Genomic DNA, 16,105 nt, shown 5'->3' with positions numbered 1-16,105 from the left:
AATCAGAAAGATAGTCAGGTGATGGATAATAAAAAGGTTCTGAAACAGTTTTTCTCTGAAGACTATGCTACTTTTTGTAATTTCTTGATTGAAGGAATAAATGGAGATTGTAGGATTTACATACATTTTTATTCCAGTTATATAAATTCAGATTCAAGATTTATTTCACATTACTTACCATCCATGTATTCCTCTGAGGAAGCAAGTGATAAAAGGCTTTGTACATCGCTGTTTTCTGAGTCTGAAGTCTCTTTGTGCCCAGATTTACTACTAGATGTGCCAGCCACCCAGGAAGATGTGGTCGCCTGATGCACTAGAACAGTTTCTGAGTGGTGAGAGCTGCCAGCTTCACACAATCCAGAGCGTCCAGGGGTTTCATCCTCCCTAATAAAACCACTGGGACCCACTTGGTCTGGGGGTGGCTGTTGCATTTCCCTTTCCTCGCTCTGTCCAGCTCCTTCTGAAAGGACGATCTGTATCCGTGTATCTGAGGATGGTATGCAGTTTCCAGCACTGCCATAGACAGCTTCTTCATAAGATGGCAAAGCTACCTGAACTCCATCCACCATAATAGAAACCTGGTCCCCAGAAACACCTTGATCACGCCTGTGTTTGGAATTCAAAGAAATATTTAGGCACAATGACATAAGCAGCATTTTATGGAACAATATCATATACAAGATTAGTAATCCTATTTGCTTCACTGTTGTTTCAGAGGTAAAGGTATTAGTAATAAACCATGTCTGTTCTCTGGTTTCCCCCAAATGTCTTAGGACCGCAATTTTTTTAGAATTCTCAAACCATTTCAAACTAGCATAGCCATCAGATATTTAGTGAACTGTAAGGTGAGAGCCAATTTGGTGTAGTGGTTAAGATACCAAGCTAGAAACTGGGAGATCATGAGTTTCTAGTCCCATGTGAAGGCACAATCTGGGAGACCTTGTGCCAAACACACTCTCTTAGCCCTAGGAAGAGATAATGGCAAACCACTCCTGAAATCTTGCCAAGAAAACTGCAAGCACTTATCCAGGTAGTCACCAGGGTCAACGTTGACTCAAAGGCACATATATACACACACACACACCCCAATGTATCTATTTATAGGACATTAAATGGGAGAAGGTTTTAACAAGCCTAAAGTACAGATATGGTTCATTTTGGGATTATTTTCAATGAGGTAGGCCAATTCTTTAATGAGCAACACAAACTTTCCTTCCTAAAATCGATGTGCTTATGAAATTGTTGCTAACTTAGATCTGGACATAAAAATTCTTGAACAAAAATTATGCTGAAATAAACCCTTCTTGTTTAATACTGAGGGACTAGGGTCTTCATTCCAATTAATATACCCCTGTTATAGGCTTTCAGGTGCCCTTTATGCATTTAACATTATGTTAAATTTGTTGAACATGTTACTTCAGAACTTTATATTCCCACTGTTTCATTACAATGTTTCCCTCACAGACACTATTAGGCTTTAAAGTACTTTCTATGACCAATATGCCACTACCGTACTAGTTGGTGAGCATGAGGGGACTCAACCTTGTTTCCAGTTTAAACCTGCAGAAATAGGAAGGAATCATTATGGTCGTAACGAGATTTCTCCCATTCCAGCTCTAAGTTTTGGAGGGAAAATGTCTGCCATCTTGTCAAACCAACTACAGCGTCACAACAATGCCAGGCCAATCTAGGAACCAAAAACCTTTTTGGGTATTTCAGATTTAAAAGCCCTTCTTATTTTCCCAGTAAGACTTAACCCAACAATGTAAGATAGAAATAAAAGAGGAAATAAGAGACTCTGTAAAAATGTATCTATCACCACCTAGTAAATTCATAAATGAGCTGGGATAGAATTATAAGACTTCTATCTCAGAGCTCAGATAATAATAATTGCACTATGGCTAAAATACCGGATGCAGATGAAAAGAGAGATTAGATGTGATTTGGTTATTACATTTCAATTGCAAATTACTTTAGAATTAAATAAAGAAAAGCAGAATGGCTTTATTGATAATCAATTTCTCATGCTATCGTGGGCCCACAGTCTATTAAGGAAGCGTATATTCTTTTCTAATGTTAGATTCGTTAGAATTCTGTAGATTAGCCATCTCTGCTGGAGTCAGAACTATGGACTAACTTGACAGATACTGTCTGCCATGTAAACTGTGGGTCACACATCTAATTCTACTTCATAATTAGAAATACTTAGAATTTTATCTTGCATCCAAGCTTTTTCACCAAGCAACTACCTAACAACCACTAGACTGACTGGCAACGTTACCACTATCTGCAGCCTGTATTTCTTGCCAAAGCGTACTGAAAAAATGAACTGTAAAATCTCCAGACATAGATCTGAATTTCCTACAACCAAACACATTTCACAAAACTGAGCAAGATCTGAAAAGTGAATACAATTTATAGAAGTCTACTTCAAACACGGCCATTTGATTTATAACACAGTATAAAATGTGTAGTGTCAGACATTTTCTGAAAGTAAAGTTAAATGGGCCCTAGAAAATACTGCTATGAACAGAGCTGCAGGAATTTGTGAAATACCTGTGGAACTGTTTCTTATTTTGCAAGGATGATATTCTAAAATACTGCTGACAGTTCATGTGGAAAACACAGCAGTGGCCAGAGAATCATAAATAGGAATCTGTATTTAAAACAACAACCCCCTCCCAAAAAAACCCGACAGTGCCAAGTATTCCAGATGTTCAAGCTACCAAACAATTGCATGTATTACACAGATTACATGAATAACTGAAAAGGCAAGAAGGTCCCCTAAAAGCCACTGATTTTTGTTTTATTTATTATTCTAATATCTCTGTGTCAGCCACAATGAACTGCAGATAGCTATTAAACACAAGGGTTTGACTACTCTATCTGAATATTTTGAGAATTTTTATGACATCTAGGAAGCATCTAGTTAAAATGAAATATGAAATAACACATTGGGTTCAAAATTGGGAGAGGAGTGTACTACGATTGTACACCATCAGCCTATCTAGGTAATTAATATGAAGAACATAAAATGAAAAGTGCTGGATTGGAAAACATAAATTAGAATTAAATTTGCTGTAAGAAATATTGATAACCTCAAATAGATTGAAGTGATACAACCTGGTGGATAGCAGTCAGGAAGGCTTAAGGAATTCCTTGCTAAAGTTTTAAAAACAGAATGGAAAAGCCAGTCTGATTCAAAATACAAAAAATATGTCCAGTTTGCAAGATCACCTAATGCAAACAGGTGAAGCAGCAGCAACACATACTATCTTCCTGGATCAAAAATCCAAAGGATTGGTTACTATAATCATAATTAAAAGCGCACCAGCTACTAGAAGGCTATGACAAATCTAGACAAACTTTTAAAGTGGAGAGACATCATACTGCCAACAAAATTGCCTACTGTTAAACCATATGACTGTAGAAGTTGGAGGATCAAAAAGGCTGAAGAAAAAAACAATGTTACTGAACTGTGGCGATAGAAAAATAGAGGACATTGGACAGCAGCATCACCATCACCCTAGCATTTTTTCCTGCAGGTACAGGGTCCTCTAACATTGGACAGCAAGAAAAATAAATTATTCAACAGTATAGAAGCAGAATCAGTCAGCACACCCGAAGGACTAAATAATTATTTTTGCCATATAACATGTAAGTAAGAGTTGTTGGAAAAGATCCTGATGTTTGAAAAATTTCTTGAAAATTAAAAAAGAGGCCAGCACTATCATTAATATTGCAAATGAGAACTTAAAGCAGGTATGAATAAACAATTCCACTGGATCACAAGATCTTGTCTAAATTTCATAGCTTTTTATATAAGAGATTGGAAGAGAGAAAGAACTACTTGGACTAAACATAAATATTATTCCTCTGATTACTATCTTAAGAAAGCAAAGCATACAAGGAAAAACAGATGGGGCAAACTCTCCATGGGAATTCTTCATAAAGGTACAAAGTAGTGCTTTTATCATAATCCACTCAAAGAAAACACTACAAAGTTTTAATCATTTTATTCATTGAATAATGTTGTAGGATATGATGGGCATGCAACCTTGAAGTTGCATTATCTTCTTCATTAAGAGACATTTCTATCCTGAATCAGGTTTTTCCAGCTTCAGGTATAAGAACGGAGGGCAAACAACTATACTTGATATATTGGCCAATTGTTTTTTAAAAATTAGACAAGTAAGATTGCAGGAAACTGTTTTTTTTTCTCTTTATCTCAGAGAATAATACACAAGTAGTCTGGACTATAGAAGTACCTATTAGCAGTGATGATAACTGTTCATTTTAAATAAAATCAATGAAATCTCCAGCCTAATTAAGCCTGTTTACAAAACACCCTCTTCCCCCAAAGTGCTGTTTCCATATTGTGCTTGCCAGAGTAAACATACTGCAACAGTCTGTGAGCTCAAGGAATTCCAAACTTCCTCCCAACCTTGGAACGTTGAAGCAGGCAGGGAGCAAACAAAGCACAAATTTCTTTTCCCAGCTCCAAGAATGGAAGGAAAGCCAGGGTTTCCTTTGGCTTTTGAGTAACAGAGTAACAGAGGTGACAGTGGTGCCTGTTGACCATATAGATAGCCTGGAAAACACAATGTTTTAGTTTGGATATTTTGAATCCCTCCAATAAACCTTAGGTAAAGTTTCTACTGAAGAGACCTTGATAATTAGGATCTACTTAGAGCAATGTACTTTGAAGAATCTAATGTATCCCTCCTGGAAATGAAAACAGAATTTGACCATGTATGTATTACACCACAGAATCCAGCTATTCCTTTGCAACTGGATTTGTGACTGTTATCTTCAAGATCAAAACAGAAATAGTTTTCCTAAGGAATTTTTTTTTTTTGCCTAACAGAATGAGTTCCTGAAGTATAAAAAAAGAGATTGGAGGAAAAACTCAAAAGAAGACAGTAAGGAACAATCAGAAAAAGAATGTATGACTTTGGGTCAATAAAATAATGAGACACATATCACCATAGTGTACTTATAAGCATTTACATCAAGAGTGTGGATTCTAAAATTTTCCAGATATTACCAACTTCTAGCATTCTTTATTTTTCACTGGCATAGCTGTGGATGTCAAGACCTAGCAGCATCTGAACAGGTTCCCCATCCAATTTACATGCATAAACATCTGCCCCTCAAAGGCAGCTGATGATGATGTCACCTTCGCAAAGAGCTTCTACCATCAACAAGATGATTTATTCTAACCTTTTAGTGGTTGCAGTACATAACTCTTGTGCTATCTCTCAGGCTATTCTGCAGTTAAGTCAATTGTAGCATGTAGTGTTCTGAGAACACTGGCCTTTAATTTGCATGGTTTAGGTTACTTTGGACATTGATTTGGTATACATACCACTCTAATCTTACCAATTTACTAAAGTGAGCAGCAGCATCAACTCCAGCAGATACAGCCTTCACTTAGTCACAATGGCTGCCTCTGCTTAATATCAAGCACAACCTCCCCCCGAAAAAAATCTCTTTTATTGAGGAGATTCCCACAAATTCTGAAGAACTCACCTGCTGTGATGAAATGACTTCAGTTTTGGTTGTAGCAAAACAAACAATACAACTAGGAGAAGGATGAAAGCGACTGAACTTGCTGTAGTAGCCACTATGGATAAGGTGGGTACTCCTACACTTGGAGGAGAACCTTTATCTATGATATCAAATAAACAAAAAACAAGTCAATGGTTTCTCTTTAGGAAGCAGCTGTTTCCTATAACTAAGGCAGGATTCCTGAATAATCTCAGTCCAGTGGTGGGATTCAAATAATTTAACAACTGGTTCTCTGCCCTAATGATTTCTTCCAACAACCAGTTCACCAAACTGCTCAGAAAATTAACAACTGGTAATCCCAAAGTGGTGCGAACTGGCTGAATCCCACCACTGACTCAGTCCTGACAGTAAAAGGTTTGCATAGGCAGTTTTCTTCTCATGGAAGCCTGGTTTGGGTGAAATCTGCTGCAATTATATTCAGAGAGAAACATTCTCAGAGAGACTGTACCTGGTTGTCGAGTCATGTTGCTTTCAACTGAACTCCCAGGCTATCTTAGCTCTCTGATAACCCCAGGCTTCTTGTTTTAGGTTAACTGAATTTAACATCATTTGGATGCAAGTCAAAACTATAACGATTACAAGATTACAAAACTATAATGATTCAAGATTACATTTTTGAAATTTATTTTTTTAATTCCAAGAGGAAAAAAATAAGCAGCTGAATTGTAAGTTTGAATATGACTATATGACTAAATCAGTATTACTGGAAATTATAGGCAGAATGTTGTGGGAACATTCCACTGTCAAGTCAAAGCTTGACAATAAGGAGATTGGTATTATTCCTGTTATGTTAAAAGCTTTGTTTTTAGAAGGCAGAAAAGTCCCAAGCTCAGTTTTTCCACTGAACACGAACATTTCAGCTTCAACATTCATTCAGGGATTTTGGTTTTTTCCATAAATTTCTATTAAGTGACATCTCCTCCTCCCCTGCTGCTGCTGCAGTGACCCAGGTCAATTAGAACAACATGACAAATATTTTCTTCCTTTTTTTTTTTTGCTTCATGTTATGGGAAATGAATTCTTATTTAACTGAAAATCTTGCAAGACACAATTGGTAAGTTCCTTTTGAGAACATTCTTTTCAAGAGTGTCAAGATGGGGCAAAGAACATTCCCTTGCAGCAAACTATGGTCACGTTGGATAAAAAATCCCTTCCTCTAATTGTACTTCTACAATTTAATTGCTATGCACTTGCTTCATTTATCTGTCAAATTTGAAAAATCTGAAGCCACCCAACTTTAGAATAAACAGCATATAATATTAAAATAATACACCTATCATAACCTACCAAAAAGAGATACAAATTTAATTTATTCAATGTAATAGGGCCACCTACTCCAGAAGACAACCCAAGAAAGCAATAGAAATATAACTCTCATTCACCCAAATTCTCAAAAGAAGGTCACTACAGTGTTTCCCCGAAAATAAGACAGGGTCTTATTTTCTTTTGCCCCATGAAATATGGCCTTGGGCTTATTATAGGGGGAGGGCTTATTGTTTTGGGGTTGCTTGGCATCCTTCATTGATAGCGCAGCCCGGTTTCTGGTATGCTGCACCCCAGTGCTGGTCCACAGACTCTGCAGGATGCAGGCAGCACACAAAACCACATCCCCTCTGGTCCACAGAAAAAACTCTCCATAGAACTGTCCCTGGTGCCCAAAAAGTTTGGTGCTGCTAAGACAGGGAGTCAGAAAAGCTGCAGATATTAGGAAACATTTTCTGTACCTCTGCAAATTACAGTTTTCTGAATTACGTGGGGAATATACTGCATAGTGGACCCCTTCAAATGGCTTGTTTGACTGTGTGTTGTCACTGGGGGCAAGTGAGTGATTATTGTATTTTTCCCTCCATACTGTATTTTTATTGCTTATAAGCTGCCCACAGTCGCTGTGAGAGAATAGGCAGTTATATAAATTTTCTAAGCAAAAAAAAAGAAGCTAAATTGATAGAGAACTGAAATAAGTTTGAAATAAAGATTTCTTTTTAGAGAGAATCTATCCCAATACTTTCCTATGGTGTAGCTAGGATTTTATGTCAGTATCTGAAAACACCGGACAAAAATTAACAGCACAAAAAGCAAAAGTGAGCATATTCACTCAGATATACTGACCTTGGCTAAGTCTACAGGTAACCTCCAGTTCTGGATTCCACTTGCCATTCTTGCAAGTCAAATATTTATAATCTCCTTTCAATACATAACCTTTGTCACAGAAATACTCTATGACACTGTCAGATGTCAGTGGGTCTTTGCAAGGTGTTGGATGACATTTGTAACCTCCATTCTCAGGTTTGGATGGCTGTGGACAGTCTGCAAAGGAAAACAGAAACTATGACCCCAAGCTTTTACGCAATAAATCCTATTAATGTGTACTGTTATGTGTAATGCTACTACTAATGTGTAAACCCAGGACCACAGCATTTCAACAAACATTGAAACATAACAAGATTGTGTATATATTGCTACTCTGAAGGAGATTAGTATGAATGGTGGGCCCAAATCTCCATCTTCATCTATGAAAATAATCATCTAATATATCCTTTAGCAGGTTCTATTTTTAAAAATGTATCTTGTTTTTAGACTGATAAAAGCCAGAAAACTTTCCTAAAAGGATTGTTGTTTCTTGAGATTTAGCTTGTAATTAATGCTTCTGGTGACCATCACAATTATTTCAACTCATTCCAGAGGTTTGTTGCAATTTCCATATGTCCATTCAAAGTAGTAAGTACAGAGTATATAGGAAAATTATCAAGAAATAATAGGACTAGAAAAACAAAAAATAAAAAGAGGACATGACAAGGTAAGACATGGACTTTCCATACAGTAATGTGGGCATACATTGATAGACTATTTTAAATTCTGCAATTTGTAGGCAAGTACTAATTGCTAGGAACAGAATTAATGAAGAGAACACAAATGTTCTCTTTTGAGAATCATGAATGAGCATTCAACAGATTTTGACATTGATTAGGCCAAGCCTTCCTTTAGGAAACAAGGTCAGTGGGATTTATGAAGTTGGTTAGCTTCAAGCAGTGATTTAGCTAAGGCCAAGGTAAAAAAGAATTTGAACTTGCTACTTTATGTAGCTTAAAACATTATACCTATCCTGATCACCACAAGCTAAAACACAGTTGGCTTGGCAGCAATTTTCAACAGTAAAGGCAGGCGGATAAAAAAGATTGAAATCCATTCACCCACTCTGTCCCACTAATATTTCTCATCAGAATAAACAAACAATAACCAAGAATAGGGATTTATTAAATGCACTTTGTTCTTCAGAAGACAATCCACAAAAGATTATTTTTAAGAACAGCAACTCAAAGTAGATCATATTTATTCACAAGTTTCTGTAAAGTCCAGTAAGAAACTATATTAATAAAGAGATAAAAACAAATGTAATTATTCACAAATGTAACTATGCCTGTTAGTTTGTCTACACTGCCCTATCCTATCCAGTCTAGACCATCCCATTCCCTCCCATTCCAGGAAACATAGCAAAAAAAACCCAGTGGAACATAAAATTTAATCATGTGTTGGGATGTAGGAAGTCTATTTCTACAGAAATATTTAGTTTATTGTACCATTGATGACTGACCACTGATTATAAAAATACTTGTTTTAGCCTCTCCTAAACTATCAAATTCTATAAATAACCAGACTATACATGTATTCCACGTATGAAACTAAAATTATAATTTCCTCATACAAAACCAAACTATTTTCCTCCTTGAAGAAATGAGAAAAAACAACCAGGTATAAACCGCTACAGCCCATCAATATTGTTATAAATATGAAAATCTTGCAACCGTGGAACAAACAGATAATAATTTTAATTCTAAAAACTTAATTTTAACATTTTAAATTTTATATACTTTTTTAAAAATTTTGATTTTTTATTGTACACCACCAAAGTTCCTCTTTGAGGCAAATGACTGGTTTAGAAATGTGAAAAATAATAAATAGCTAAATAAAATAAAACTGCAATGTTAAAAACCATCAGTTATTGTAAAAGTAACACCACAAAGTATATTCTAGTCCATTAACATATGCATTAGAGTAAAAGCATTGTGTACTATAATAAAGATAATCAAATGCATTAAGAGCTTTTAATTGCATGTCATGTATACCTATAAATATACTCCTAACATACAAGTTAAACACCTAATAAACATAGCTGTGAACTAGAAAATGTTACACCATATTGTATTTGCTAAGATACCATATGCTTGTGTTAGTAAATTAGTAAAATGAAAGAAATTGTGTTCCTCCTTCTAACTCTTCTTTTCCCTTTGCTAGAAATTTTCATAAAATGCAGATGTTTCCAACATGCTACAATCTGTCCCAAAGTGTCAAAGTAAGATTTTGGACAGATGTAGTGTAAGCTATTTTGTGATGAAATCTAAGATTTGCCTAGAAACATTTTTTAAATAGATTTAAATTCATTTATTTACCATATTTATAAATGAACCCCTTCAATTATGATTCTGCTTATAGTAAGCCCTCAATTTAACAGACAAAATCCAGTGGATCTGATTTCAGATAGGAACTTTACTCTGAACAATGAACAAAATCCATCACTCAGTAGACCAGATACCACTACTTCTGCTTTAAAAGGGCAGAAGTAGCAGTTATAAATTATTGCACAGGAGTGTTTTTATTCTTGAAAAATCCCATTTACTATTTAACAAATATTTGTCTTTAATATTAATCATATTAATATTAATCTTTCACAGATTCTTCCAGTGAGGGCGAGTGTAGTTTTTATTCTGAGCACTGAATTAACAGTACAGAACAAAGTAATAATTGCTCCACTGAGGTCTTCTTCATATTCAGTGCCAATTGAAAAATTACTATTTCTCTATCAAGAGTGCATAATGAAGAAATCTTTTTTTAATATACTAAAATGAATAAATGAGATCATATTCAAGATAAAGGGTTTGTCTATGTAATCATAGCTACACATTTGTGTAATTAGATTCAGTTACATACACAGGATAAAATGTGCCTAATCATTTCAAGCTTCTTCAAAACTTTTTTAAACAAAAGACATCAAAAGGGAAATAAAGACTAATTATAGTCTTGCACCAATGCAATCACCAGCTGGAGATTCACAAAAAGCACAGAGTTGGATTACCTTAATTAACATGCAACACTAGGATTACCACATGCTCATTAAACCTCCGCCACTAAGAAACCATGGAGGAAGCTATGCCATACACAGAACTATCTATTAAAATGTTTTTCTGTAATATGTCTGCTTTGCCAAGCTAAGACTATACTGTATCTTCAGCAATAGAGCTCTCCTATTTCAATAAAATCTGTATCTTAAAAAAGCAACAGGGCTATCCTTTCTAAAATGGAAAAGATATCCATTTCATATTTTAATAAGATTATGGAATGTAACAACAATAACAATATTTTCAGATAATTTGCCATTAACCGTAGGATCAGACCCAGAAAGGCAATGCTAAACAGCCACATTCAGACAAAGAAAATGCACAATATTCATCTCAAATGCAAGCAATCGATCATTATAGACAGGCCTTTAAAAATATCTGAAGCTCTCTCTGTAAAAGGCACTTTTTGAACAGGCAAAAATTGCCTCCTCTCCCAAATATTATGTCTACCCAATCTCACTGACAATGATGTAATCTTATTTCCATTAATTGCCGATAGGCTTTTAAAACTAAAGAAGGGGGAACAGCAAAAATGAGTCTCATAGGCAAATGTAGGAATGGTATATATTTTGTCTCTTTAGTAATTATTTGCAACGCAGAATGCATTGTACTTAATGTAAATCCTTCCTTGTAACACAACACATTGTCAAATTTCAGTTTTAAAAACTGGTTTAGTTTGCAGCAGAATTAAATGGGCGGGTGAATAAGCTCCTCTAGGACATGCCTGTACTAACTTAAATTCTTTTGATGTAATATGATCAGAAAACAGCCTCAGTGCTTTTAATTTAGTTCATTCTTAGAACACTTTTAATAACATGTTGAAAGAAAAAAATAATGTTGGCAATTCTAACAACTGTTTCCATTAGGATGAGAGTGGTTGAAGAAATAATGTTATATGTCACAAAATATTGGAGAAATATTCCTGGATTATATTTATTGAAGCTTCTCCTACTATTACAGAATGTGAAATGATTATCACTATGTTACTAAAAAGATGGCCTGGGATTTCAAATCAGAATGAGTGAAAGAGAGAGATTTTTAGGAAGGCTTTGAGTTTTCCTGAAATATGCTGATTATTTTCTGTTGTTCTATAGGTGATGGTCTACAGCAGGGGTGTCAAACTGGCAGCCCACAGGCCACATGCATCACATGCAGGTCACGCCCACTACAGGTCCGCGAAGGAGGAAAATGTCACATGACAGCAACGTGATGTCACAGGTTTGACACCCATGGTCTTCAGAATACTGACACTGCTGAAGCAGTGGGAACAAACGTTCAAACTAAGAGCTGAGAAACATATAGTTTCTGAAGTCAAAGTAACAGAAGGGGAAGAAACTGGCACTGAAAAGGTAAGGATTTGAAAAAATGGATGTTTCAGTGAAGAGAACTGGAAGAGCAGGATTAAAGACATCAAGCCTCAAAAGACATGGAATAGTTCTGATGGAGGCAGATGAACATCATGAAAGATTCTTTCAATTTAAATTTCCAAAGCACACCTGCACTTAAGAGCTGCAGCATTCTTCGTTCTTTTGTTCCCTTAGTAATCCTCAGATAACAATGGCAGGTCTCAACATTAACCTTTACTAAAAACAGAAGTGGTAAAAATTATAATAGATTTATGGATTTTGCTGCCATGCTACGTAACACCTTTAGCTGTAAACTCAAACTTTTGATTTACAACCTAATAATTAATAAGGATACCTAGTTAAAATAAAAGGAAAATATAGTTAGGAAGCAGAAATGAAATAAGAATGACTCATTCATTGGTAACAGACTCCAAACAACTAAAATAGCATCTATATACATGGACATCATCAGATTGAGTACACAGAAATCAAATTGGTTATATATTATTGCAACACATAACTGGTGGTTTTAAGAGCAAAAATGTGCCTGGAGCTGACTTTGGAACAAATAAAAAATTGTTCATGTGGAAGTTCCAATTTAAGCTCAAGTAGAACAAAATCAACCAGTTTTCATGATATGATCTTGAGCAGGTACACATATTTTGAAGGAGAACATCGGGAATCACTTTAAAGTCCTGAACCTCATTAACAGGAAATGTGGAATGAAATCAAAGTAGTTGTTTAGGATGGATGTTAAAAAAGACTGCCAAAGACTAAGCATCAAAAGAAAGTAAACTGGATGTCAGAAGTGACAGCAAACACCACAAAGAAGAGAAGAAAAGCCGAAGTGAAGAAAGGCAAAGATCACAGGAAGGAACTTAACAAAGAATTTCCGAGACCTGTTAGAAGAGACAAGGTGTAGTATTACAATCACATCAGTAAAAACATCAAGATGTAAATAGAAACAGAGAAAAAAGTCTTCCAAAAGATCTCTGAACTCAGAAAGAAAAGTTCCATGCTCCAATTAGTATGCTAAAGAACACCAATGGACAGAGTAATTGATTCCAAAGAGATCAATCAAAGATGGCAGTACAGTGATATTCTATACCAGGGTTGTCAAACTCAAGGTCCGTGGGCCGGATCCAGCCAGCAGGATGCTTAGATCTGGTCCGTGGGGCCGTTCTGGAAACAGCAAAGGACCAGCTCATGGCGCCTCTGCCAGTGGAAACAGAGCTCGGGAGGGCTGCATGCGACCCCTCCCCCCAAGCTCTGTTTTTGCTGGCAGAGGGTTGCAGGAGGCTAACCCAGCTGAAAACGGAGATCAGGAACATGTTTTCACTGGCAGAGCGCTCGGGCCCCCTCAGGCGCCCCCGACATAAGTGATTGTCAAGCTGGCCAAGCCCACCCTCGCCACACACACCCTGGTCCCCTGAGGTCAAACACAACCCTGATATGGTCCTCAATGCAACCGAGTTTGACACCCCTGTTCTATACAATAGAGATACATCTGTCTGTCTGTCTGTGTCTACCTCCCACCTTTATTATTTTTACTAAAGGAGGCAAACATATCTAATATCTCTTCCTCCTATTTTCACCACAACAACTCTGTGGGCTGAGTGTGTTTGACTGGGCCAAGGTCATTCAGGTGGCTTTAATGATAAGGCAGCACTTGACCTCACGTCTCTGGCTTTCTAGCCTGGAGCCTCAATAACCAGACCCAAATGGCTATTCAAACTCTGTAGTTCAAACTATGCCAGCAAATCTGGAAAACAAAGCGATGAGCTTTGATAGAGATTAATCTATATAACAATATTAAGAAAGGAGATAGTATGCAAACATTCATATAGTACTCCTAATTTCACTATAGAGACAGCAGAAGATTAGCAAAGTGCATACATGAACACCAATTGGCAATCAAAACACATGATTAAAAATTTTTAATTTCACAACATATGGACAGATTCAACCATAGTTTCAATTGTGCAACTGTGAGCATCTTAGATCAAGCCACGTACAAAAATGCCAGAGAATTCCTGGAGACCTGGCACTGATAAGAGTGTTCTGTATTTGAGGTATACGGGCTGTTTTTTGCTCATTTTTGCCTCTCCCCTCCAGCCCCCAGGAGCACTCTATAAGCCTCCTAAAGGCTATCCATGCCCTTTTTTTGACAAAAAACTGGCCCGTTTTTGGAAGGTCCGCAGAGTGCAAAAACTTTTTTTTAAAAAAATTGCATCTTCAAAATCTTGGTGTGTCTTATACTCCAGTGCATCTTATACTCTGCAAAATATGGTAAATGAATTAATAAACAAACAAACAAATAAATAAATAAATAAATAATCCCATTTAAAGATGACACTAAGCTATCTTTAACAAGAGAACTACATTTAAATAAATTCATTGTTAGAATCGAAGACTTTTGCATCACTATATAATTAATATGGAATTACTTGTCCCATCCTGGAAAAACTGAAATCACACAAGAGCAGCTCTGAGTGGGCTCTTCACAATGCAGTACATTGATCAAAATTTTCAGAATATCACATGAAGTCACACTCTGGACTGCTGGGGGAGGGGGAATCCCATTCAGAGCAGCCATTTAATGTTTTAAGAAACTTTCTGCAAGATTTTATGATTCTTTATACAGCCATAAAAATTAGAACTTGTTCTTTCATTTAAAAAAAAAATCTCATATTCTAAGGATTACATAATGTCGATTTGAAGTTCATGGTTATTATACTTTAGGGGGGTCTTGCACCTTTCGAACAGGTCAGACTACAACTCTTGACTCTGTCATCAGTTATATTGTCTGGGAATTGTAAGAGATACAGGATGAGTCATCTAGGGTGGAAACTTAACAAATACCAAAGATTAACAGCCACAAATTGTTGTAGCTGATGCCTGTGTCCTACAACAACTGCTTTATCCCAATCTAGGCGTAAGGCATATATTGCACAACCTCACCAAGGGCCAGCAGCTGCCTTGCTGGACACGCCTCTTCAGCAGCAGCAAATAGCAAAAGTCAGCTGAGGGAAGCAGTGGGGAGCAGGGACAGTGAAGTGCAGGCTGGCCAGAAGGACTGGCGGGGTGGGGGGATAGGTGTGGCGGGAGAGTTGAAGTGGAGGCAAGAATGACAGAGCAGAAGAATAAGGTTCTTGATTAACAATGATGTGGTCGCTCAACTAGAGACCGCAATCTATACTACCAGAACTGCTATCATTAAGTGGTGTAATCATGGAAAGTTTTGCCTAATAGTTGCTTCTCTTACAGATGGAAATTCTGGTCCCATTAAGGTTGTTAAGCAAGGACTATCTCTATTAAACAAATATTCTTAGTTTTTGCTAATTGTTGAAGTATTTCATTTCTTCTCACACATGGTCTTCTTCCCTCATATGCTGCTTTTATACATTTAGCAGCAATTTTCAATGACAGTTATAGAAAATGTCATAATCCTATTAAGATTATCATACACTTTCTCTAAACAAATATACAATAAGCTTTTCTCCCTCAGATTCATACATGTTTTTCAAGGATCTACTGAATAGCAAAACCTTCTTCCCAGCATGAAGCTACAATTTACGTATTAATTTGGCTCATGTCATTTTTCATATTATTATTTTAATCAGAAAACTACCAAATATCTTTCCAGTTGCTCTTTAACAAAACAAGCCCTCTGCAGTTCTTATATTCATTTTTGCTACCTTCTTCTTTCTGCAGGGGAATTATAGCAACATTCTCCTAATCACGGGGTATGGATGTAATCTCATGCAGAGGTAAACAACTTGCTTGGTCACTTCATAAACAAACCTTATCCATATCTTAAATGTTTTTCTAGTTAGAGTAGCTATCACATATTTTTTTACTTTTTGTGGACATTTAACCATTTATAGCATTTGCCAAATTCCACTCTTCAACATTTCACAAATGCTCCCCTGCATATGTATAAAATGCTTCTTCACTCACTTTATATTCATGACAAAACATTTCACATTTTAAAAAATTCTGTTCTCTTTGCAG

The 16,105-nt window shown here is 36.3% G+C and overlaps 1 protein-coding gene across 2 annotated transcripts in view; it reads right to left on the bottom strand.

Moving 5' to 3' along the window:
* SUSD6 (sushi domain containing 6) overlaps positions 1-16,105 on the bottom strand; it is a 56,937-nt gene that overhangs the window by 8,636 nt on the left and 32,196 nt on the right. For both annotated transcript variants that reach the window (XM_032227941.1, XM_032227950.1), the window contains exons 3-5: positions 7,681-7,878; positions 5,533-5,671; positions 179-606 (exon numbers count right to left, since the gene is read on the bottom strand). In XM_032227941.1, the coding sequence (XP_032083832.1) occupies positions 179-606; positions 5,533-5,671; positions 7,681-7,878 (765 nt within the window). The remainder of the gene's footprint in view (positions 1-178; positions 607-5,532; positions 5,672-7,680; positions 7,879-16,105) is intronic.

Source organism: Thamnophis elegans, chromosome 1 (genome assembly GCF_009769535.1).
Source record: "Thamnophis elegans isolate rThaEle1 chromosome 1, rThaEle1.pri, whole genome shotgun sequence".
Classification (NCBI taxonomy): Eukaryota; Metazoa; Chordata; class Lepidosauria; order Squamata; family Colubridae; genus Thamnophis; species Thamnophis elegans.
The sequence above is the reverse complement of the archived record's forward strand: the minus strand, read 5'-3'. Positions and strand labels throughout refer to the sequence as shown.